Consider the following 23,962-nt stretch of genomic DNA (forward strand, 5'->3'; position numbering starts at 1 on the left):
AATATCTTAGAGCCAGTATAACCTTCGTTAAGAAGATTAAGTACCAACGTAAAAATAATGACTATGTGAAAATGTTGAATTTAAAAAGCCGGCCATGAAAGGCAGAGTACTTAACAGCTGCAGCCATGTCCATTCAACACACATGCATTACAGAATTAACTTCTTGCTGAGTGGACTTTACCAATGTGCTTTGCAAGGGTGTCAGGGGTGGCACGGGGACAGCCTAATTGTCACCCTCACTTAAGGCTCTCAGACTGGAAACTTATTTTCATGGCGTTTCCCAGGGAAAATGGAAAAGAGCACATTGGGGCTGGTGGTTAGGCCCCCAGGTCATCCCAGCATGAAGGCTCTTCAAAAAAGACAGGACAGGTGGGCTGTGTCTAGCCTCTAGAGGAGTGCCTTACGGGGAAGTGACTTTGTTCTGAAGAGCCAAGTAGCTGAAAGTTTGTTCCTCAAGTCAAGTCACTTGTATTGGTCAGCGGATGTGAACCATTTCAAAATAGATCCATCTACTCTGTGACTCGAACTATCATATAAACCCTGACAAAGCCAATGTCTGTATCTAGAGCTTGGACCTCTCATGTGAATCCCTTACTTGAATATCATCTTAATACCTACTTAACACCTTTCCTCGTCTAACAGGCACCTCAAATTTAAGACGTTAGCCAATAATGCTTCTTCCCTTCCCCATTCCACACCTATGCTTCACACTGTCCTCCCCATTTGGGCCTCAGCCTTTGATTTTCTTCTAATATCCCATGTCCAGCCTACCAGTCCATCTATTAGCAGTCCTCAAAACATCCTGAGAATCTGATAACTTCTCGTCATACTCATATTAAACTTATGTTTACTCATACTCATGTTAATACTCCTATTAAACTCATATTAAACATACTCATAATAAACATATTAATCCACCACATTTTACCAAATTACTGTAATCATCACCCAGCTCTTCTGCCTACTTCATCCCCTGTCCCCTGTGATCTGTTCTTACCAGAGCTATCAGAGTGAACCATATGAAGCTAATGGCAGATTATGTCTCTCTTAAAACTTTCTACTGGCTATTCCATGTCATCCAGAGTAAAAGCTCAAATCCAACTTACCTACCAAACCCCATGTTCCGCAGCCCATCCTAACCTCTAGCCACTTCCTTGACTCCATCTCCTCTAGCTCTAGCTCTCAAGTCACACTAGATGGTGACGGCCTTTATTATCATCAGCCATATGCACTCATCTGTTACATGCTCTGTGTTCAACCCAACTCCTGGAGTCCCCAGGAGGGCATAAACTGTATTCTTCTCCTTACTGCATCCCCAGCACCCAGAACAGCACCTAGAACATAGTAGGTGCTCGATAAATATTAGTTTGATGCTTGAATGAATGAATATAGTTCACTTTGGGGTCATTAATATATGTATAGGTTCAATACATAAAATATATACCATACTATACATCAGAAAGAGGTACAGTTGAATTTTATCTCTATCTAGTCTCTTTGAACTAGAAAAATTATTACTGGTAAAAGCTACTCACTGGTGGTCCTGGAGATCCTTCTGCACCAGGAGGGCCTGGGTGACCTTTCTCTCCAAGCCACCCAGGGAGCCCCAAGTCTCCCTTACTACCCTGCCTCCCAGGAAGCCCCGGAGGGCCAGGTGGGCCCATGGGACCAGGCTCACAGGCACAGAGCCCCGCGTCTCCTAGACAGAGGATAAAAGGCAGCTTTGTCATATTTCCTGCATAAAATCCCAAAAAGCTTTTACTTAATAAAACCAATAATGAAAATAAGAACAAGAAGGTCTGATAATGTGTGACATGGGGGCATGGGGCACTGTGCTGGGGTGGCTAGGCATGGTCTGTGTGGGGCAGATATGTCATTTCTAGCCAGATAGGGTGTTTGGAGTCTTAAGAAACCCATCCTGACAAATTCTAAGGGACAAGTTGGTATCCAATTCTACTAAAGAAACTTTAAAAATAAGTGATCTTATTTTTTAAAGTGTGAAACTCTTTTATTTAGTTCCTACTGAAGAAACAGAAAAGAAAAATGGGTTGGAGCATAAACTCTAAACAAATAAACAAAATAATATGTGAAAAGGATTACTGACTGTATTGTGTATTACAACTGATAATTTACAATGCATTTCCTAATCATCGGCAATTTTGGTCTAAAAGAAATGCCTTTAGGATAGCTGAACCCAGCTGTGTTTATGGTCTCATACTCACCTATCCCAGATGATTTAAAAAAAAAAAAAAACATGAAACAACTTTTGGGGTGAAGAAACATGAAGCCAGAGGCATTTTGTGAGTCTGGGAAATATGGACCCACAGGAAGAAAGGGAAATAAAAGATCCAGACTATCCTATCTCTCCTTTTTTAAGGAATAAAAAGGATTTCATGAAAAAAAGTCATCACTCTGGAGCAAATTTCACAGCCGGAGAAGTGTGTCCCTTAGACTCTCAGATAGAAAGACTTGACTTCTGGTAAGTTCTAATCACCTCATAAGCTCATAATGAAGAGGAGTGCTCACAGGGGTAAATAAGGCATATAACACATTGAAGTGAAATGTCCCATTGCCCACTTCATAAATGCCCCCAGTCCCCCTCACACTGCTGTCTTCTGGAAATCCTACCTTTGATGCATACTTGCCTTTTTCTCCTTTTGAGCCTCTTCTTCCTGGAGGACCCATTTTGCCTTTTATTCCTTGTGGTCCAGGGTGCCCAACACTACAATATATAACTTTACAGGGGGGAAGGGGGGCAAGAGAAGCACACAGTTTCTGTGAATGTCTTCTACAGAACAAGTGGGAGTGTCTCTTGCTCTCTATCTTCCCCTCAAACCCACCTTTCTTCCATTCCTTTCCCATGATTCTTTCTCTCTGACAGAAGAACATATAGATACAAATCAACCACATAAATGTCCCAGTGTGTTGCTGCTACCGTAGTCACCAATAAAGCCTTCCTATTCTCAACCCCAACTTAGTGGGTTGAAGAGAAAGGCAATGGACAAGAAAACAAACAAACAAAATAACTGTATAGCAAGGATCTTTTTCCCCTCCAATGATGAATAATTACTAAATTAAAGAAAGCATGACACATAGCTCATAAAAGCATAAATCCAGAGACATATGATTAAAGGTGACATGAAACACAAACAATAAATTCCTTATTCTTCCCAAATCCCAGTAAAATAGCGAACAGTACAGGGATATGATAAAAATGTGTAAGCCTGCAGGACAAAAAAAGGGGGGGGGGGAGAAAACAACAGCAAAAAAATGTGAGAGAACCTAACAGACCCTAAAAAGCTGAGTTCTAAGCAGGCTGTGCGGAAAGGCAACAAAAAGCACAGTCTACGTGAGAAATCCCTCCCAGACTTCAGGAATTGGTTTTTTGTTTGTTTGGTTTGTTGGTTGGTTGGGTTTTTTTGTTTGTTTTTTGAAAGAGAGAGAAAGAGAGCTTGTGCATGGGAGCACAAGAGGGAGGAGCGGAGAGAAAGGGAGAGAGAGAATCTTCAGCAGGACTCACACTCAGCACAGAGCCTGGTGTGGGGCTTGATCTCACAACCCTGAGATCATGACCTGAGCTGAAATCATGAGTTGGATGTTTAACTGAATGAACCACCCAGGTGCCCCACAAATCAGTACCTTGAAATGGAATAACAGTGATGCCTCGATCAGAACGACTGGTTAAAGAAACAGTTCAATCCTAAGATCTCCTTCCCAACAATTACAGCAGCAACTATGACCCTTCAGAACTGGAGGTAACAGACAATGTAGCAAGAAGGAAGCTTTCAAATAAACTAGATAATTTAAAAAGTAGATGAAAGAAAGCATTTCATCCCGAGAACATGAACAGACAACTACAAGAGAAAACATTAAAACAAAAGCAACAATAAAACGCTTAGAAGTTAAAAAAAAAATTACTATGAAAGCAGAAATCAAAAAATCCTGGAGCAGAGTTGTAAGATGGAGTTGGGGAAGTCTACCAGAAACTGCGACAGAAAAATACAAAGGTGAAGAAGAATAAAGATGAGAGGAAAGAGTCCTGTAGGGTAGATTCTCTAACAGGCAAATATATAGAGTCAAGAAGGAGAAAATGGCAGAGGGTGTTTGGTAGGGAGACAGTATCCTCAGAGAAACACTTCAAGAAATTTACCTAAAAATGGAGGATTTGTGTTGGCTTGAACCTGCCCACTGAGCGCCTACCAATGAATGCAAATGTGCCCACACAGAGGCAAGTCATTGTGAAATGTAAGGTCATTAAGAAAAAAAGAAGAAAGAAAAATTTCTATAAGCTTTTAGAGCAGAGCTTCAGAGCTTTTAAGAATTGCGGTGGTGGGGGGGAGGGTCCATCCTCAGCAGGTGGTCTGTGCGTCTCCCTCTCCCTCGGCCCCAGCTCAGTTGCACTCTCTCTCAAATAAATAAGTCAATCTTTAAAAAAAACCTGCAACCTGACCTAATCTGAAAAAGCTCCAGGAGAGATTTATTCAAAGAGATAATACTGATAAAATATTTAATGAGTTAGAATGGAGAGTTATACAATTTATACAATTCTAGACGGTTTGAGGTTGAATTAGCAGTAAGTTATATTGAAAACCAAGCAAACACACAAAACAAGACATTAGCAAAATGTTTTGCAAAAAGTAATAATGTGTATTTTTATATGGCTGAACTGGTGAATAGATTTTATGTAGCCACTCAGTGTAAGTAATGAATATTTAAACAAAATTAAGATAATAACTAAATTGAATGGGTTTTAGGAGTGAAAATGTTCATGTGTGCAGTGGGGAGAGACTGAAAAAGAGCTAATTTCATCTTCTATGGAGGGAAGTCTAAAGATAAGGCTCAAACTCATGAATGAAAAAATAGTGGGGCATCGGGGTGGCTCTGTCAGTTAAGTGACTGACTCTTGATTTGGGCTCAGGTCATGATCTCAGGGTCATGAGACTGAGCCCCACACCAGGCTCCATGCTGCTGTGGGAGCTGCTTAGGATTCTCTCTCTACTTCTGCACCCACCCTCCTCCCCTACCGCCCCTGCCTACTCACATCTCTCTCTCTTTAAAAAAATATTAAGGAATAACAATACAGTACATTGAGGGTCACTAGAAAGGCAAATAACAGAAAATCCCACTACTTCTATGAAAAGAATTCCCCCTGGGAAGGAAGGAATAGGAGAAGGGTTGCCCGGGATGGCAGTTCTTCACAACAGGCTTCATAGACCTGTTTGACTCTCAAGCCAAGTCCATCTGTAACTCTGATACAAATTAAAACTACACTTAACAAATAAAAAAACTGTATTCACTTACATAATTCCATAATTCAGACTTAAATTCTCAAAAAATATTTTCATATGCTGTAGCTGATGTGATATCCAACATCAGTCTACTTTTTTTGTACTATTAATAATAATACTAACTTGACTCATGAAACAATAGAAAAATTTAGAAAAAATTTAGAAAGTCACATCTTCTGCATGAAGCTGCAAATATCACATGCAACAAAAATGCGAATGTATGCCAAGGGGGAGCACTTTACCGTCTGATCCCGGAGGGCCCTGCAGCCCTGGGGCTCCAGGCAACCCTGGTGGTCCTGGCTTCCCTGGCTTTCCTGGACTGAAATCAGCTATCCCAGGGGTACCAGCTGCCCCTGGAAATCCCGGATGACCAGGAAACCCTCTTGGCCCAGGGGGTCCCATCATGCCTGCAGGAGAAGTCGAGAATGAAAACCACATACATCTCCCAGAGTACACTTGTGTTTAGAAGAAATGAAAATCAATACATTCTTTCTTAGGCTGTAAGTATTTTCAAAGAAAAAAAAAATGTACTTCAAAATGAACTTAATATCCCAGCCTCACCTTCTTTGAAAAAGCATACAAATGGAAACAGGTTTGTGAAATCAGATTTTCTTACTTTTTCCCTATTATTTAGGGTTACTGGGGGAAAGGACATATTATTTAATTAAAAATACTATTTTTATATCTTGTGACTTAGATAATTTGGTTAAAAATTATCTGAATGAATATATTAGCACATTTAGTGAGTAAAAATACGGACTCCTATATCATGTACGTGAGACATGGAATACCATACCTTTCATAGCAACCTAGGTTGGTAGGGAGGCATAGAGGTTCTGGATTTGAACCCAAACTTTCTCTCTCCAGCCACAGGTACTTAAGTAAGTTACTGAACGTCTTTAATCATCTATATCTACCTTAGAGCCTTGTTATGAGGATTAAATACAATAATTCACATAAGGAACTTAGTGTAATAGCTGGTAATTACACATGCCCAAGGAATGCTGAGATGTTCAGTGTGTTCAGAGGCGAAAGTGAGTCAAAGATGAATCCTGCTTTCCTGCAACATCTGACCCGCTTGCTGGGGGCTTGGCTAATGACAGCTGAAAGCCTTCCTATGAGAGTGACCACTTCTCACAGCTTTCTTCTTCTTTCTGAGCATGAATCTCTCAGTGGAAGACCATAGTTTCCCAAGATGGCCACAATGGTAGCTCTTCTCCCTCAGAATGTTGTAGAAGCTTGACACTCTCCTAGCAAGAGGTGACTATATATATATGACACTATATATAAAATAAGATCAAGGCTAGGTCATTAAAGATGATTCAGCTTCTGCCTCTTGAGCCGAAATGTGTGGGAGTGGAGTCCTGAGCCACCATGGAAGCAATATCACTGCTCTGAAGCCACTATGCTATAAGGAAGCACAAATAAGTACAGAGCCAGACAGAGAGGCCATGAGACTACATGAAAGATAGAGGACAGAGATGCCCAGCCAGTCCCCACTTTTCAGTTCCAGCCATTACGTGGCTGCCACCATAGGAACATCCCTATCTAGAATTGCTCAGCTTAGCTCTTCAACCACAGAGTGAGGGGTGATATGTTGATTATTGTTTTAAGCCACTAGGTTTTGGGAAATTTGTTTTTCAGCAATAGACTACTGAAACCCTATCAGTAATCAGTAAGTAGCACACTACCTAAATTAATAAGATTCATTAGGTGCATATGTGCTAGGGCTTTACGTATATAGGATATATATGGATAACATTTACATATATAGGATATTTATGGATAACATATAAGGATTACATTATCCTTACTCCTCAATCTTGCAATGTTTATACCTTATAGGTAAGGCACAAACATTTGGGCTAAACAGGAGTAATGATAATAACTAACACAGCTAATGGTATTCCAAGAACTGTATACATATTACTTCTTTCAACCCTAATGAGAACTGCACCCTGAAGATGAGAAGACTGAGGCACAGAGAGGTTTAGTAAATGCCTAAGGTCACACAGCTTATATGTAGTAGAACCTGGAACGTCTTCAGTCCATAGTGTAAATGTATAACTATTTTAGTATACTACATTAAGTGGCAAGGCTGGAATTCATCACAGGTGTCTAACTCCAAACCCTTGCTTATCTCATGAAAAATACTTTAGATGATTCTAAAACAAGATATGTATGATAAAGGCTATAGACATATAGGTGGACTTAAATGAGATGTGTTCCTGTGGACTTGGCTGCCATCTTGTCTTCATGTCATTCCTAAGACTTGTGTCCAAACCCCTACAATCATTGGATGGACCTGGATGCTACCTGGTATCTTGTCCTGGTGCCATGGAAAATCCTCAACCACCTTCCAACAGGGAAAATGGGTTACAGTGTCTGGCATATAGCAGCCCTGACTACCCACGAAATCAATGAAGTTGTGGCCACCATTAAAAAAATTTTTTTTAAAGAAGAAAGTCACAGAAAATAAAGTACCCCATAAACAAAAAAGTATTATTTTGTGGAATTTGTGTTTCTTTTTTCTTTTGAAATTTGTGCTTCAATCATATGTATATGAGAATATGTACACACACACACACACACATATACACACACACACATATATATGCAATGTGATGTAAATGCAATATAATATAAAATGTATTTTTTATAATGGGTTGTAGTCAAGATTTGAAAGCCACTGGGTTAGTTCTTTTTAAAAATCTTGTGGAATTAAGAGTCTTTGTGTTATATTTGGTTTTCAATCTGCTAGAGATATGTGTTGTTTACTCCCACTGGGTTTTGATTTCAATCTGCTGGAGCCCTGTTTTATTACGAACAAGTCTGAAAGGAGACAACTGAGGCCAGGCGCAAATGATTCCTGACCAGCTGCGTGCTCTCTAGATCAACTACACAAAGCTTTGCCCCCCTTTGCATTGGGTTATCTGATCCCGCAAAGTGGAAGCTAGAGTCTGGGAAGGTTAAAGATCTTGGTAGTTAGCAGATGAATCTCAGGAACTTCTTACTCCTTCTCAGTAAATATAAATCCAGACACAGACTGGATAAAATTACATCTATTCAAGACTCTCTTCTCACATGTTAAATCAGTTCTCCTGAGTTTACAGAATGCAAATATCCTCCACACTTCTATTCTTAATCTTACGGGGGATTATTAAACAGCACAGCACCTGAAGGAGTTCAAAGTCCTGTATCAATAGGATTCTTTTCCAGGTTCTTCCTTCACTATTACCAGGTGTTTTGGGTTTGTTTGTTTTGGGAGGGGGTGCAAATTTTGGGGAGAGATAAGGACTGTTGTCTTGGTTTTGGTTTCTTAACTAAAACTGAATCACATTTTTTTTTAATTAATAACATTTTTAAATTCACAATCTGTATTTCCTCCTTTCGCATAGGAGAGGAACTCAATTTTAACAAACAGAGATTGACTAGGAGAGCCTTCCGGGAGTGTTTTATGACCTGAAAAAATACTCTACCCCTGGCACCCATTTCCAGATCTTATCTGCCTGTGACAATCTTCAGGGATTCCTCAACACCCCCTTCCCCAACACGAGATGCTGATTGATATTGCTGGGCTGCAGCCAAGGAGTCCGACTTTCTTCCAAGGAATCCTTTCATCGGTTTGAGTTCAGGGGTTCTTAAGCCCAGCTGTCCATTAGAGATAAGGCGATCTTTTGTAATAGCAGACACCTAGGTCCAGGTCTCAGAGAGCCCAACATGCTTGGTCTGGGGGTCCAGGACAGCCATCCATTTTTTTCCGAAATGCTCCTAGTTGATTTCAGTATCAGCTAGAGTTGAGGGTAAGGATGTGGGAAACCTGGCGTGGAAGAGTCAGTAGAGTTCTACCTGCATAGGCTTCCCCTGGTGGACCGGAGGGGCCGGGGGGACCAGGTGGTCCAACAGACCCCATTTCTCCATAGCGGCCAGGGCGCCCCGGATCCCCAGGAGGGCCTGCCCAAAACAACAACACATGTCAATGTAATAACTGTATACATACATTTAAAATTTCACACACAATTACTTCTTGTGAGGCTTGGTTGAGTGCAGCTAAGACACTGTTCTTGTGATTTCTTATGACATTAAACAACAACAATAATGCAGGATCTCAGACTAGAAACCCTTCTCCAACTGCCCCTGCTTTGCAATCACTCGAACTGGAGACAGCACTGTCTTGCTCGCTGATGTGGGTCACTTTTTTCTTGGAAGCAGCATCTCAGTAGGTCTTAACCAAATGATTTAGCCATTAAAAAAAAAAAAAACCCTACTTTTGGAAAGGTGAGATAATAAAAATTCCTGCACCCTAAAATAACATTGGGAGTCATATGCCCATAGAAATGATTCAGATGCACATATCTACCTGCACCTGTAAATTATATATTCTTGCTAAAATGAATATATTTAGCATACCAAATACGCAAACTACAGAAATACTGAGCCAGACTCTTCTGTCAGGACCACCTAAATCCCATTTCCTAATAATTTAGAGAAGAACCAAACTGAACACAAACCTTTGAGTGGAAGAGGTGGGGTTACCAAAACCCCCGGTGGTCCTGGGTACCCGCGGTCTCCAGGATCCCCCTGAAATCAACCATTCATACACTTTTCTTAGAAATATTAATATTGGGGCACCTGGGTAACTCAATGGGTTAAACCTCTGCCTTCGGCTCAGGTCGTGATCTCAGGGTCCTGGGATCGAGCCCCACATTAGGCTCTCTGCTAGGAGGGGAGCCTACTTCCCCCTCTCTCTCTGCTTACCTCTCTGCCTACTTGTGATCTCTCTCTCTGTCAAATAAATAAATAAAATCTCAAAAAAAAAACACTAATATTTTTCTCATGTTGCCCATAACTATTAGAAGGACCAAGAGTGCATTCATGTAAGAAATGAAGATTATAGGCTGACCAGAAAAATGAACGGTTCATGGAGTTCTGGGAATAACTAAGGCATCTGACCTCCCACTTACACGCAGAAGTAAATGACCAACTGGCAAAACTCTCACAAAAGAAAAAAAAATTACCTTAAAAAAAAAAAAAGATTTCGTGCCCATAAATTAGATACCTCTGAAACCATGAAGTTTCTTAGATGTCCTATGAGCATTAGTGTTGAACTTGGCACTCTAGGACAAATAGTCTATTCACCTACAATCTGAATCTACATCCTATCTTAACAGCAAATGTTTACTCCCCTCAATTGTTTCCCCTTACTGCCACCATGGCTTGTCCCAAGCAAATGCTGGATATGATGTCACAGAGGTACAAAGGAAAAAAAAAAATGTACTAGTGAAAGCCAGGAGCTCTCCACTCCTCCCTCTGATTTTAATTGTGATACCAGGTGATCCCCATGGAATTTCTGAAACATTTGTTATTATTTACCTTTAAAAGATTGAACACTTTCTCAAAGGGAAAACATAATCATTACAACATGCATTGAAACAATATAAACAAAATTAACTCTGTCTCTTTCAAAAGTTACATTTTTGAATGATTCTTTCAATGATTTTTTTTTTATAAAAGAAATTATTTAACATAAGGGATATAGAATTTGATCAGGCTGTATTCAAATACACCTGCTTTTTTTTACCTTTGGGCCAAGAAATCCAAATGATCCAGGCTCCCCAAACAGTCCTGGTTCCCCCTACAAATAACCACGAACACGCCTTTAAAAATAAAATCTGAGTGGGTGACAAATTATCACATTCTTGTTTAATTTGAATGACATATGCCCACCGAGATTCAGACAGCTTTGGGAATTAATTTTTGCATCTAGAGCTAGATCCTGCAATTTGTAAAATAAATGTGTCTCTTTTTCCAATTAGTGTGTGCATACTTGCATGCCCTAGTACAACTTTTGAATACACTGGATTGCATTTATGAATTCTGAATTGAATTTGAACATTCAGAATTGAATTCTGAACACTGAATTGAATTTATGAATATGAATAAATGTACTTATCATCTCTACAATTGTGCACATTTACCTTTAATCCTGGAAAACCTGGAGATCCGTGGGAACCAGGATCACCCTAATAAATTCACAAAAATCAACACAAGCAGAATCAAATCAAAGTGCCTGAAATCAGCTCAATGCATTATTTTTCAACTTACAAAACTGCTTTATGGATATTTCATCTCGTCAACAAAGGTAGCCGAATAAAAGGAAGTACATATAAAATAGAGTCTGTTTCTTTATAACATTTGCAATTTTAACTGATCTTCAGTTTTACTTTAAAAATTAATATCCTTGCCAGTGTTTTAAATTAAGAACATAATTTCTTTTTGTTGTTATTCTTATGTTTTAAGTTATTTAGCCTAATGCTGGAACTGGGCTAAATATTTTTGGAATCATTGCAATATAATTTGTCTAGAGTTTAACAGGTAGTCTGTGCATTATCAGCAAAAAAAAAAAATTACCATGGAAGCCAATGTCATCCCATTAACTGCTGAATCTGGAGCCAAATAAACTGAGTGTCCTTACCCATGAGGACTCTGGTCTCTAGAGTGACTCTATCAATGGTGACCCCATTAGTGGCATGTGTGGTGATGTTTGAGTCCTGATGCTTTAGTTTTTGGTAGCTACTGCCCCAAGATCAGTACTCTTTTTTATCAGATAGGCTTAAATGAACAACTCCAAGCTGCTATCACACTGACACTGAGCCCCAGTTGTAGCAGGAAATGCCATAATCCTGTTACTTCCCACTAATTCTATCTTCTGCTTGTCCATTCTATCTAAATGATGTCACTGGAAGAATGTCTTGTTGGGGCATTTAGCTATGACATAATTCTTGTCCAAAATGTATTGCTCCTATTTGAGAAAATCTTTACTTTTGAATTGCTATCAGTATGGATCTAGTTTTGTAAAAATGTGAGAGAGGACAGCCTCCAAATCACTGATGTGAGCGACAGCATGAATGGAATGAATGATCCTTACCCGAGGTCCTGAGAACCCAGGGATACCCTTCTCTCCTTTTGCCCCAATTCCAGGTTCTCCCTTAAAGAGATAACAACATTTAGAGGCATTCAAGCAACAATATTTCCACAATATGAAATGCAAACGCAAAATGAGACATAAAAATTATTGCCAGCAGCATAAAGAAAAGAACTACCTTTGAAGATATGCCCTACAGAATTACGATAAAATAGTGAAAACTTCTAATAACATGCATCAACATTAAAGCAATGATAAAGACCATGCAAAAAATTTTTAATTAAGATATAGTATTATACAAATAAAAAGAAAAAAGGTATTTCAATAAACTACCTTGGGTCCTGGTGGTCCTGGACGTCCAGTCATACCAGGCATTCCTTTTACGCCCTAAAAATCGCAATGAATATAATCAGACTCCCTCTTAGTATTTAACCTACTGAATGCCATGTCTTTCAGAAATTATCTTTTTCAACAAACATTTTACTAAATTTTAAAATAAAGGATTACTCCTCAATTGTTGCTAGTTAGCAACTAAGGTCCAGGAGTGTTTATAAACCTGACATGGTTCAGGCCAGCTCCGCGTGAGAGCTGTACCTTGGTGGGGTACAAAGGGCACAACCATAGACCAGGGAAGCAGATCCAAGCTGGGAATGCAGTCCTTGAGAGGCGTGGCTCATTTTTTAGCAAATCAGTGAAATTTAATCCAATAACTGAAAACTGACAAGAGAATCTGCACGCGACAGGAGTAACATCCGTACTGCAGGCTGACAGAGGACGCGCCCACTACTATGTCCCCGCCACCTTTTCAATCATCAAAACCTCAAGCCCATCTGTAATACTTAAAGGACAACTGGGCTTCCTGGGGTCCTTTAAGCCCATATAACAAAGACAGTGTCTGTGGGGCACTATATGCTGGAGAACATGTCACGAAGTAGCAGCCCACGCTAGGTCTGTGACTCAGCAACTGAATAAACTTGAGAACACAGGTAACTTTTGAAGCCTCATCTTTCAGGTCTGTTCAATGGGGCTAGTAGCAGTAGCAATCTGCTGAGGCTGCTCTGGGGTGAATGCAGTGACGCCTGCAGGTGCCCGGCCCTTTGGTGGCACTGAGACATGGTCAGGAAATGCTGGCTCTTACTACTTTATCAAGGCCACATATGGATTGGCAATTACCTTTTCTCCTTTATACAGACAAGAATCAGGTGGCTGTACCAATAAGGTGGGTCCAGGAGAACCTTGCGGGCCAACTTCACCCTTTCAAAAAAATCAAGATAGTAGCAATTTCATATTAACTTTATTTTGAAATAAGATTTGAAATGAAGATTTTCACCCATGTATTGTAGTATAACACATATAATCCTGTGTGTCATGGATCTAAAATGTAAATCATGGCAAACACATCAGGTAATTGAAAGTATTTGTTGTTTTTCATAAGTAATGATTTTATCATTAATAATAAATTTCAAAACCAAAAGTGAGTCATAATCCTATGGTCAGAAATCTCTATTAAAACTTTGGTATAGGGTGCCTGGGTGGCTCAGTTGGTTAAGAAGTTGGTTAAGAAGGCATCTGCCTTCGGCTCAGGTCATGATCCTTGGATTCTGGAATCGAGTCCCACATCGGGATCCCTGCTCAGCAGGAAGTCTGCTTCTCCCTCTACCTGCCTCTCCTCCTGTTTGTGCTCTCTCTCTCTCTCTGGAGTGCCCTCTCTTTCTCTCTCTCAAATAATAAATAAAAATAAAATAAATAGGGGCGCCTGGGTGGCTCAGTGGGTTAAAGCCTCTGCCTTCGGCTCAGGTCATGATCCCAGTGTCCTGGGATCGAGCCCCGCATTGGGCTCTCTGCTCAGCAGGGAACCTGCTTCCTCCTCTCTCTCTGCTTGCCTCTCTGCCTACTTGTGATCTCTGTCTGTCAAATAAATAAAATCTTTAAAAAATAAAATAAAATAAAATAAATAAATAAATAAAATAAAAATAAATAAAAAATAAAACTTTGGTATAGTTCTTTGTGGTGTGTGTGCTTGTGTGTATGTATCCATACACACACACACATATGTGAATAATGTAATAAGTACATAAATGTAGATGTGACCAAATGAAGTGTTAAATATAATTTAAGATATAATTAGGATACTATATAAAATGCATAAACATAAAATACACAGTATGGTTTATATTTTTATGTTTTGCTAAAGTTTTAAATTTTAAAATAATTTTATGTTTGTTTTTTACAATGCCATTTTTTGCATATTTTCCAATTTTACTAGAAATTTTTCAAAAACCTGATTTTTAGTGCCTATACAATAACCTATCATAAGAATATGCTGTCATTTATTAAGCCATTCCACTCTGGTTAGATTTAGGTTATTTTTTTAGGCCTTATTTATTTATTTATTTATTTGAGAGAGAGAAAGAGCGCTCAGGTGCTCCCACAAGTGAGGGGGAGGGGGAGGAGCAGAGGGAGAGAGAGAGAGAAACTCCAGAAGACTTCCTGCTGAGCGTAGAGCCCAGCATGGGGTCTTGATCTCACCACTCTGAGATCATGACTTGAGCAAAATCAAGAGTCTGATACTTAAGGAAGAGATTTAAGTTATTTCTAGTTCGTTTTCAATAATATGTTTAAACTCTCTGTATAAAATAATTAGCCCAAAGTTGTCATTTATGTCATTAGAAATGTTATTCTCTTGGGAATAAAATGTCCCTTGAATTGGGTTTGGTATAATATAAGCATTACCTCTCATCCTTAACTAACAGATAACACCTTTTCACTTTTCTATTTCTACTATTCTGCCTTAGACATAGTTCAAAGCAGGTGACAGAGCGGGTCACAGGTGGTTGCAAACCGGGTTCAGACTGACTGCTATTTTGGACAAGTTCCTTAAAAATCTCTCCTAGCCTTTGTTTCCTTGATTCTTCTGAATTTCACTTTCCTTCTTTGTGAAATAAGGGTTATAATGCTACCTACTTCAAAGTATCACTTTGTAAAGTATTACTTTGTTAAATAGATAACACACATAAAATGCTTAGTACTTACTGCACTGAGTGAAACAAAGAAGATTCTCAAATATATGACTATTTAGTCGTCAGTGTTTTGGGTTAAGTGGGCTTTGGGGAAGAAGAAGATTATTTCCAGTGTACGTGAATACAGCCAGCACTTCAATGCCTACCTATAATACCTGGAAACTACAGAACAAGCAGGTAGGGACCTGGGCTCCCTTTTCTCAGTGTAGCCCTGGACCTAACACCACGTTATGGTAGCGGCTGCTCTGAAGATGTCTATTAGCAAACGAATGACTGAACAAATGCATAAACAGCACATAGGTGAGTGAGTAACACGCACTGGTAAAAACGACCATTCTTAGTCTTGCTATAATCAGCCTGAGCAAAACCGATGAAGGCTGGCAAGCAAGGGAGCCTCTTCAAAATGTGGATCATGCCACTATTTTTTTCACATTGAAAAAGTACAAGGAACATCAATCATGAAGAACAAAATGTAGACCACCCATAATCGCATCACCTACTACTTGGGGTAGCGTTTCATGAACAAACATGTTCCATCTGAGAGTTCTGCATGAAAATTCCACAATGATGTTTTCCTTTAGCAGACAATCCAAAAGAATTAAAATAAGCCTATTTTGGATCATCTGAACGGCCACCTTGTAGCTTGACATTTCCACCTGATTCTATGACCTGAGTTTGCAAGTGTATCTGATTGCACTGGGGCTGAGGTCTGGAAGCCCATGGTGCCTGCCTTACTCTACAGGGCAGAGTTTCTCAAGCCAGGGGGCATGAGCTTCTGGGGCTCTGACAAGCACATTCTTAGGGCTCTATGACTTCCCAAGTTGGAAAAACCTTGTCTTAGTGTATTTCCTTCCAATCATTTCTCTAAATTAGTGGTTTTTAAGGAGAGGGGGGTAAGCAAGTGGACACACTACTCCCCCCCAGGGATAACTGGCAAGGCCATGACACATTTTAGGTTGTCACCACTGGGGAGGAAGGGCTGTTCCTAGCATCTAATGGGTGGAAGCCAGGGATGCCACCAACCATCCTACCCCACAATGCACAGGACAGCCCCCACAGCAAGGAAAGAGCAGTGTTGAGGTTGCAAATTCCTGTCTAAGTGTCTATTTTAATGTCTTGTGTTGTACTGACATAATTGAGCTTATACTTTTGTAACCTGTGTTTTCTGATCAACACTATAGCATAAGCACGCCTGCACATTGTGAAGTCTTGCAATATATCTCAGGCAATCAAGCCATTTTGTTCAACGGCTGTACCATAACTTATTCAACCACACTGGGACTCCATGTGAGTGGGGATCGGGTCAGTCTTACTAACTCCCCACATCCAGCACCAGTCCTGGCCTGGCACAGAGTAGATGCTCAATATCTACTTGCCCACAGTTGTGGCACGAGCCGCTTACCAACAGGAGCCATTTAGATTGTTTGCAGATGAGATGCCCTCTTGAAATACCTTTCTAAAGCTTTTCTTTTTTCTTTTTTTTTTAAATTAATTTATCTAAAAAATTTATTTATTTTTAAATTTTCTTTTCAGTGTTCCAGAATTCATTGTTTATGCACCACACCCAGTGCTCCATGCAATACATGCCCTCCATAATATCCACCACCAGGCTCACCCAACCTCCCACCCCCCGCCCCTCCAAAACCCTCAGATTGTGTTTCAGAGTCTACAGTCTCGCATGGTTTGTCTCCCCCTCCAGTTTCCCCCAACTCCCTTCTCCTCTCCATCTCCCCATGTCCTCTGTGTTATTTCTTATGCTCCACAAATAAGTGAAACCATATGATAATTGATTCTCTCTGCTTGACTTATTTCACTCAGCATAATCTCTTCCAGTCCCGTCCATGTTGCTACAAAAGTTGGGTATTCATCCTTTCTGATGGAGGCATAATACTCCATAGTGTATATGGACCACATCTTCCTTATCCATTCGTCCGCTGAAGGGCATCTTGGTTCCTTCCACAGTTTGGTGACCGTGGCCATTGCTGCTATGAACATTGGGGTACAGATGGCCCTTCTTTTCACTACATCTGTCTCTTTGGGGTAAATACCCAGTAGTGCAATTGCGGGGTCATAGGGAAGCTCTATTTTTAATTTCTTGAGGAATCTGCACACTGTTCTCCAAAGTGGCTGCACCAACTTGCATTCCTACCAACAGTGTAAGAGTTCCCCTTTCTCCACATCCTCTCCAACACTTGTTGTTTACTGTTGTAAATTGTTAATTTTGTTAACAAAATTGTTAATTTTGTTGTTGTTAATTTTGGCCATTCCAACTGGTGTAAGGTGGTATCTTTTTTTTTTTTTTTTTTTTTTTTCAGACAGAGATCACAAGTAGGCAGAGAGGCAGGCAGAGAGAGAGAGAAGGGGAAGCAGGCTCCCCGCTGCCCAGAGAGCCCGATGCGGGGCTCGATCACCAGGACCCTGGGATCATGACCTGAGCTGAAGGCAGAGGTTTTAACCCACTGAGCCACGCAGGCGCCCCTCTAAGGTGGTATCTTAATGTGGTTTTGATTCGAATCTCCCTGATGGCTAGTGATGATGAACATTTCTTCATGTGTCTGATAGCCACTTGTATGTCTTCATTGGAGAAGTGTCGGTTTATGCCTTCTGCCCATTTTTTGACATGATCATCTGTTTCATGTGTGTTGAGTTTGAGGAGTTCTGGATATCAGCCCTTTGTATTGTCATTTGCAAATATCTTCTCCCATTCCATGGGTTGCCTTTTTGTTTTGTTAACTGTTTCCTTTGTTGTACAGAAGCTTTTGATCTAAAGCTTTCCTTTGCTAAGTTTCCTGCCTCAGCTGAAAGGATCAATGGTGTGAGGGAGGGAGGGAGGGGGCAGTGGGGACAGGCGAGAGGTGGGAGGGACTGGGAGACTGCTGCTAAATGGTTTTGGTTCCAGGTATATACTTTTATTTATGGGTGGAGTTTAGGATTCTGAGAAAATTTGTGAAATTAAGCCATGAACATCAGTAATTAAACTGTCTCTCTGGATATACTAAATTATCAGAAATGTTCAATCTCTTTTGGTTAGGGTAAAATGCGTCATATATATTAACTTGAGTTTAGTGTTAAATTTTGTCAGAACTGTCACTTTACAGTTAAGGGTATTGGCACCATAATAATACGGCAAAAAAATTCTCAGCCATAAAATTGAGCAGGGACTGGATAATGAACACAATTTAAGTTATAAATAGAATAGCCTCTGCCGCCTGGCCAGCACATACGTTTTAACACCTACTCCTCTGGGCGAAAGGGGAATCTTACCGGGTCTCCCACTTGCCCCTTGACTCCCACGCCAGGATTACCCTGGGAAAGAAAAGGGGAAAAAATATAATTGCTTTTGAATATTAAAAAGGTAATTACAAGCAAGTAAGACTTCTGGTTAAGCAATTAATTGAAGTTTATTAACTATTTGGGGAAGTCTACTGAGGGAAAGACATAATTCAGACCGAGCTCAGCGGTCACTTGGCTCATTGGACACGGATAGTCTCTGTTTGTTGTATGTTACTCATGACCACCCACCTTCAAGCCCGGTCTCCCAGGATGGCCTGGAGCACCCTAAATCAAGAGCAAAAACACACATATCAAGTCACAGTCACAAGAATCACAATGTGTCTGCGTGGGTTCTCCCATGTTCCTCTTTAGGAAACCCCGAGTTTTAAGACGTGCCTGCTGGACTTCCTCTCATGGCTGGACCCCTTGTTGCCCTGGGGACCTACATCTCACGATAAACCTACCCTGGTGATGGGGGTTACACGGATTCATCAGTGATAACCTCTCAAACACCCCAACTGTGTGTACCACCCAAGGCAGCAAATTTTTTTTTTTTTTTTTTTGCTTAATTTAAACATCAGGCCAGGTTTTTAGAGGGATAGAATGAGCAGTGCTCTACTTACAGCTAACCCGGGCTCTCCTGGATGTCCCATTGGGCCCGCTGGTCCTCTTGCCCCCCTCAATCCCTAAACATGAGAACAATCCATGCATTGGTTACCAGAACTCAAAATCATCATTCACAGCAAAACCTCCATGTAATTCTAAGTAGATAAAAACCTCCAAAGAAATCATGGTGACAGACACACCTGCCCTGTGGCAGTAGGACCTTCACTGCAGCCGACACAGCCACTAAAAGGTCCATGACAGCTGCACTCTGGAAGGTGTGACCAACTCCTATGTTCAGGATTGAATTAAGACTGAAAAATCAATCTACTTGTTTGCACATGAATCTTGTAATAGCGAATATAGAGCACAAAGAAAACTTGTTACCAGCTATTCCTAAATTGCATAAATGTTATAACTTTGCCATATATCGGGATGCTTTTAAAATTATTGATATTACTTAATAATAATTTATATTAAAATATGAATGTATTTATACTATTCATTATATTTTTAAAAACATGCCCTCTCGGATTAATATGAATAGAAATGGCACCAATTCAAGATGAAGGAGACTCAGGCACAACTTTCTGTAACACGTAGGCTATAGCATAATTCCACACAAATTCACAAGGAGGGGTTCTAGGTGTGCGTTCCTAGAAGTGTGGGAAGAGCCTCTCTGTTCTCTCACCAACCTTGCCCACATCAAATGACTTGCAAGTGTGCAGATATTACTCTCTCCAGGAGGATGAATTGGTCTTTATTTTAACAGCGACGTGAAAGTTATCTCATTGATGACACTGAACTGAGCTTTGGGGGTAGTGAGGAAAGTAATGTGGGAGAGTAATCCTTTCTACAGCAGAATACCAAGCAAAATTATAGGTTAATCAATCTGGAGGCAAAACTGCTTTCAATTTTAATCTTGTGAACACTGATTGATTAATTGCAAACACTAATATAATCATGGAATTACAAATTTCAGGAAGATAAAGATGACGTAGAAAAATTAAATGTAACACACCATTACTGATCCAGCAGGCAGAATGGTATAGAGCAAAATCATTTCCACTTGACATGTATTATTTAGGTAGACTCGAGGGAGACTTATCTTCCCAAATATTAAGGGACCCGTATGTCCCCGAGTAATGCCAAATGATCATTAAAAGACAGAAAAGGAAGGTCAGCAGAAGCCTGCTGGGACTCCAGGACAGTTAGTTCCATGGGCCTGGGGCCTGTGTGGTAACACTGGTGATTTGGTCTCTATTGGCACCGCCTTGAAATTCTTCATAATTTTTGAGTTTGAGATCTATACTTTGATTTTGCACTGGGTACGCTCTGCAAATGATGCAGCCGGTCCTGCCAGGATACAAATGGTGTGGACCACAGGCTGGTCAGGGAGCAAAGAGAAGCCCAGGGCCTGCTCAGGAGACTTACCGGCAAGCCAGGAGGTCCTGGGTCCCCTCTGTCGCCCTGCAATAGGAATGATGCATTGCTTTAGACGAGCAACACCACTTCCCTAAAACACACATGTTGTAAAGGGAGGACTTTACACAGGAATTATTAGGACCATCCATACAGGCTGTTTGAGTGTTTGGTCTTGACACTGTGGAGGGTTCTGTGGAGAAGACTTTCTGGGTCCATCCTTCACCCCAGAATCCAGCTGAAACCAAAGGTTGCTCAAGTCATGATGCCATGGAATCAAGGTGAGATTTTTCATCTTTCCATTTACAATCTAAATTCTCAATCCAGGGGTCCGATTCCATTACAGTTTAACTGTCTCTGGTCTAATTGCCAGAACTTGTCTCGCCTAGTAGACACTTTGCTGCTTTTTATCTCCCTAGAGGAGATATAAATATGTATATATGTTTATGTATATGTATGTATATATGTATATATATCACATCAACCTTTCTTTATTACTCAGCCATCAAAAAGAATGAAATCTTGCCATTTGCAACAACGTGTTTGGAACTAGAGGGTATTATACTAAGTGAAATAAGTCAGTCAGAGAAAGACAAATACCATATGATTTCATCATATGTGGAATTTAAGAAACAAAACAGATGAATATACGGGAAGGAAAGAAAGCTAAAACAAGATAAAAACAAAGAGGGAGGCAAAGCATAAGAGACACTATGGGAACAAACTGAGGGTTGCTGGCGGGGAGGTGGGTTGGGGGAAGGGATAATTGGGGGATGGGCATTAAGGAGGGCATTTGATGTAATGAGCACTGATGTTATATGAAAATGATGAATCATGAAATTCTACCCCTGAAACTAATAAAATACTTTATTAACTATAACTTTATTAACTATACTGAATTTAAATTTAAAAAACTCATCATGACCCTTATCATGCAGTGGGTTGTAGTTGACAGTATGTTTCCATATAAACTATTACAAGGGATCATCAGCACTGAGAGGAAGGCTGGGTAGATAGTATTTTCATTTTCCTTCACAAATAAAGAAAATGAGGCTCAGAGAGGTTGAGGGGATTGCTCAAAGTCAAAGTGGTTGGTAAGGGTCAGTTTACTCCTTCCAATATACCATACTGGTTCCTAGAATGACCCTGCTTTTGATGCTAAGTTCGTTAACATATCCTTCAAGCCACAAACAAAAGCATAGTTCCTGCTATTTAATGAGCCTATAAAGTCTCAGAGCCTAGGAACTAATACTGTGAGCTCACTAAAGGAATCACCACTCAGGTGAATCTTAAGGTCTAATAGAAGAAATTTAAGTTTTATCTGTTGTAGAATATTCTTCCTTAAAAAAAATGACCATGTTTTGCAAAAGTACCACATTTTTACTCTCGATTTACAGCTACTGATCTTCTGCTTATTCATGGTACTCATATTAGAGATTAGGTGGGCATTCAAGAGTTTATTTCTGAATGTTTGTATATCATTGCATATAAAATCACAAAAACATTTAATTTACCCAGGATAGTGCTATACGATTTCCATAATTTTCAAGTTCAATGTGGTAGTGACTCCTCTCATTCTGGATGGCAAGTATTATTATTACAACATTCTATCTACAAATAAATCAGTGCTTCTTAACTAGGGTGATTTTTCTTCCCAGGGCACATTATAAAATCTAGAGATATTATTTAGGTGGGGGGATGCTATTGGCATCTAGTTGTAAAGGCAGGGATACTGTTCAACATCCTACAATGCACAAGGTCAGCACCCAGAACAAATGATTATCTGGTCCCAGATGCCAATAGTACTAAGAATGAGAAACTCTGAAATAAATATATCTGTCACATTTTGCAAGAATAGTTAGGACACACCGGAATTTATAGCCAGCACTATTAAAGCCAAGTGCCTTCTCATAAGAAGTATGGTGCCATCCAGAGAGTCAGTGTAATGATAAAAAACAGTGTGCTCTAGGACATTTCAAAAGAGGTGTGTTCAAGTGTTTCCTGAATGGGTTTACCTAGAGGAAAAAATAATTTTTTTTCAACTCACCATATCATAAACCTTACCTGAATACCTTTAATGGCACCTAAAATGAACACTGAGTTTCCTTTTTCTCCATTTTCCCCAGGAAGACCCTGAAAATAAAATATTCACTTAAGAGGGGGAAAAAAAGCATATTACTATTTCAGGATTTTCTTTTTTGTGTGAAATACTACTTCAGTAAAATACCATTATAGTCATGTTTCACTCTAGTTTCACTAGAGATTTCTTTATTTTCTTCATTATTGCTATCATCCTAAGGTTCTCATACTTATTTATTCAATATTCAGTTAAGATCTATTAATGAATCTCCAAAAAATCTGTTAACATACTTATACATATATGTTATAAATATGTATATAGGTAATACTTTATATAATAATATACATAGCCATTTACTAATTATTCTGCAGGAAAATTGCATTTTCCCTCAAACAAAATAATTCACATGTATTATTCTTGTAAGTAAACAATTTTGCAATTCTCAGTTAATAATTTATGCCCTAGAAATAATTTTTTAAAGATTGATTTTATTCATTTCAGTTGTTGTGTTCAAAATAGAGCCTCTGTATCCTTGTAAGATTAACTTTTAAAAATATATCTCTTTTGGGGCGCCTGGGTGGCTCAGTGGGTTAAGCCGCTGCCTTCGGCTCAGGTCATGATCTCAGGGTCCTGGGATCGAGTCCCACATCGGGCTCTCTGCTCAGCAAGAAGCCTGCTTCCCTCTCTCTCTCTCTCTGCCTTCCTCTCCGTCTACTTGTGATCTCTCTCTGTCAAATGAATAAATAAAAATCTTAAAAAAAAAATATATATATATATATATATATATATATATATATATATATCTTTTTTGGAAGGTTTTTGTAAGTAGCTGCAACCTTCCTTAGAGTATTTTTTTTTAAAGATTTTATTTATTTATTTGACAGAGATCACAAGTAGGCAGAGAGGCAGGCAGATAGAGAGAGAGGTAAAAGCAGGCTCCCCGCTGAGCAGAGAGCCTAATGCGGGGCCCGATCCCAGGATTCTGGGATCACGACCAGAGCTGAAAGCAGAGGCTTTAACCCACTGAGCCACCCAGGTGCCCTAGAGTATTTTTTTAAAGTGATTGAAATAACTCAATGTTTTCTTTTTCCCTGAAGTTTTCCTACTGGATATCTTAACATAACTTGGTTACCACATAAGAATTCTGCCATTTTTGTGTATCAAGCTCCCGTGAAGGACATGCACATTTCAAAGTAAATCCTTCCTGAAAAAGTCCTGACTGTGCTTCCAATGGGAGATACCTAGAGCTTTAATGGTAAGTTACAGCAACTGTTTTCTTTGAGAAATCAGATGTGCCTATACAGGCCGTCCTTGCTTCACACAGTTCCAATATGCATGAATTTTAGTTCCA

At 39.8% G+C, this 23,962-nt stretch overlaps 1 protein-coding gene across 10 annotated transcripts in view; it reads right to left on the reverse strand.

Annotated features, from left to right (window-relative positions):
- The window catches only part of COL4A4 (collagen type IV alpha 4 chain), a 122,166-nt gene that overhangs the window by 52,665 nt on the left and 45,539 nt on the right, over window positions 1–23,962 (reverse strand). For all 10 annotated transcript variants that reach the window (XM_047721164.1, XM_047721163.1, XM_047721166.1 and 7 more), the window contains 15 exons: window positions 22,596–22,664; window positions 20,544–20,579; window positions 19,130–19,192; window positions 18,756–18,791; window positions 18,498–18,539; window positions 13,387–13,467; window positions 12,547–12,600; window positions 12,217–12,276; window positions 11,267–11,311; window positions 10,870–10,923; window positions 9,800–9,869; window positions 9,138–9,242; window positions 5,531–5,695; window positions 2,646–2,735; window positions 1,536–1,699 (listed from right to left, as the gene is read on the reverse strand). In XM_047721164.1, the coding sequence (XP_047577120.1) occupies window positions 1,536–1,699; window positions 2,646–2,735; window positions 5,531–5,695; window positions 9,138–9,242; window positions 9,800–9,869; window positions 10,870–10,923; window positions 11,267–11,311; window positions 12,217–12,276; window positions 12,547–12,600; window positions 13,387–13,467; window positions 18,498–18,539; window positions 18,756–18,791; window positions 19,130–19,192; window positions 20,544–20,579; window positions 22,596–22,664 (1,134 nt within the window). The remainder of the gene's footprint in view (window positions 1–1,535; window positions 1,700–2,645; window positions 2,736–5,530; window positions 5,696–9,137; window positions 9,243–9,799; window positions 9,870–10,869; window positions 10,924–11,266; window positions 11,312–12,216; window positions 12,277–12,546; window positions 12,601–13,386; window positions 13,468–18,497; window positions 18,540–18,755; window positions 18,792–19,129; window positions 19,193–20,543; window positions 20,580–22,595; window positions 22,665–23,962) is intronic.

Source organism: Lutra lutra, chromosome 3 (assembly GCF_902655055.1).
Source record: "Lutra lutra chromosome 3, mLutLut1.2, whole genome shotgun sequence".
Taxonomy (NCBI): domain Eukaryota; kingdom Metazoa; phylum Chordata; class Mammalia; order Carnivora; family Mustelidae; genus Lutra; species Lutra lutra.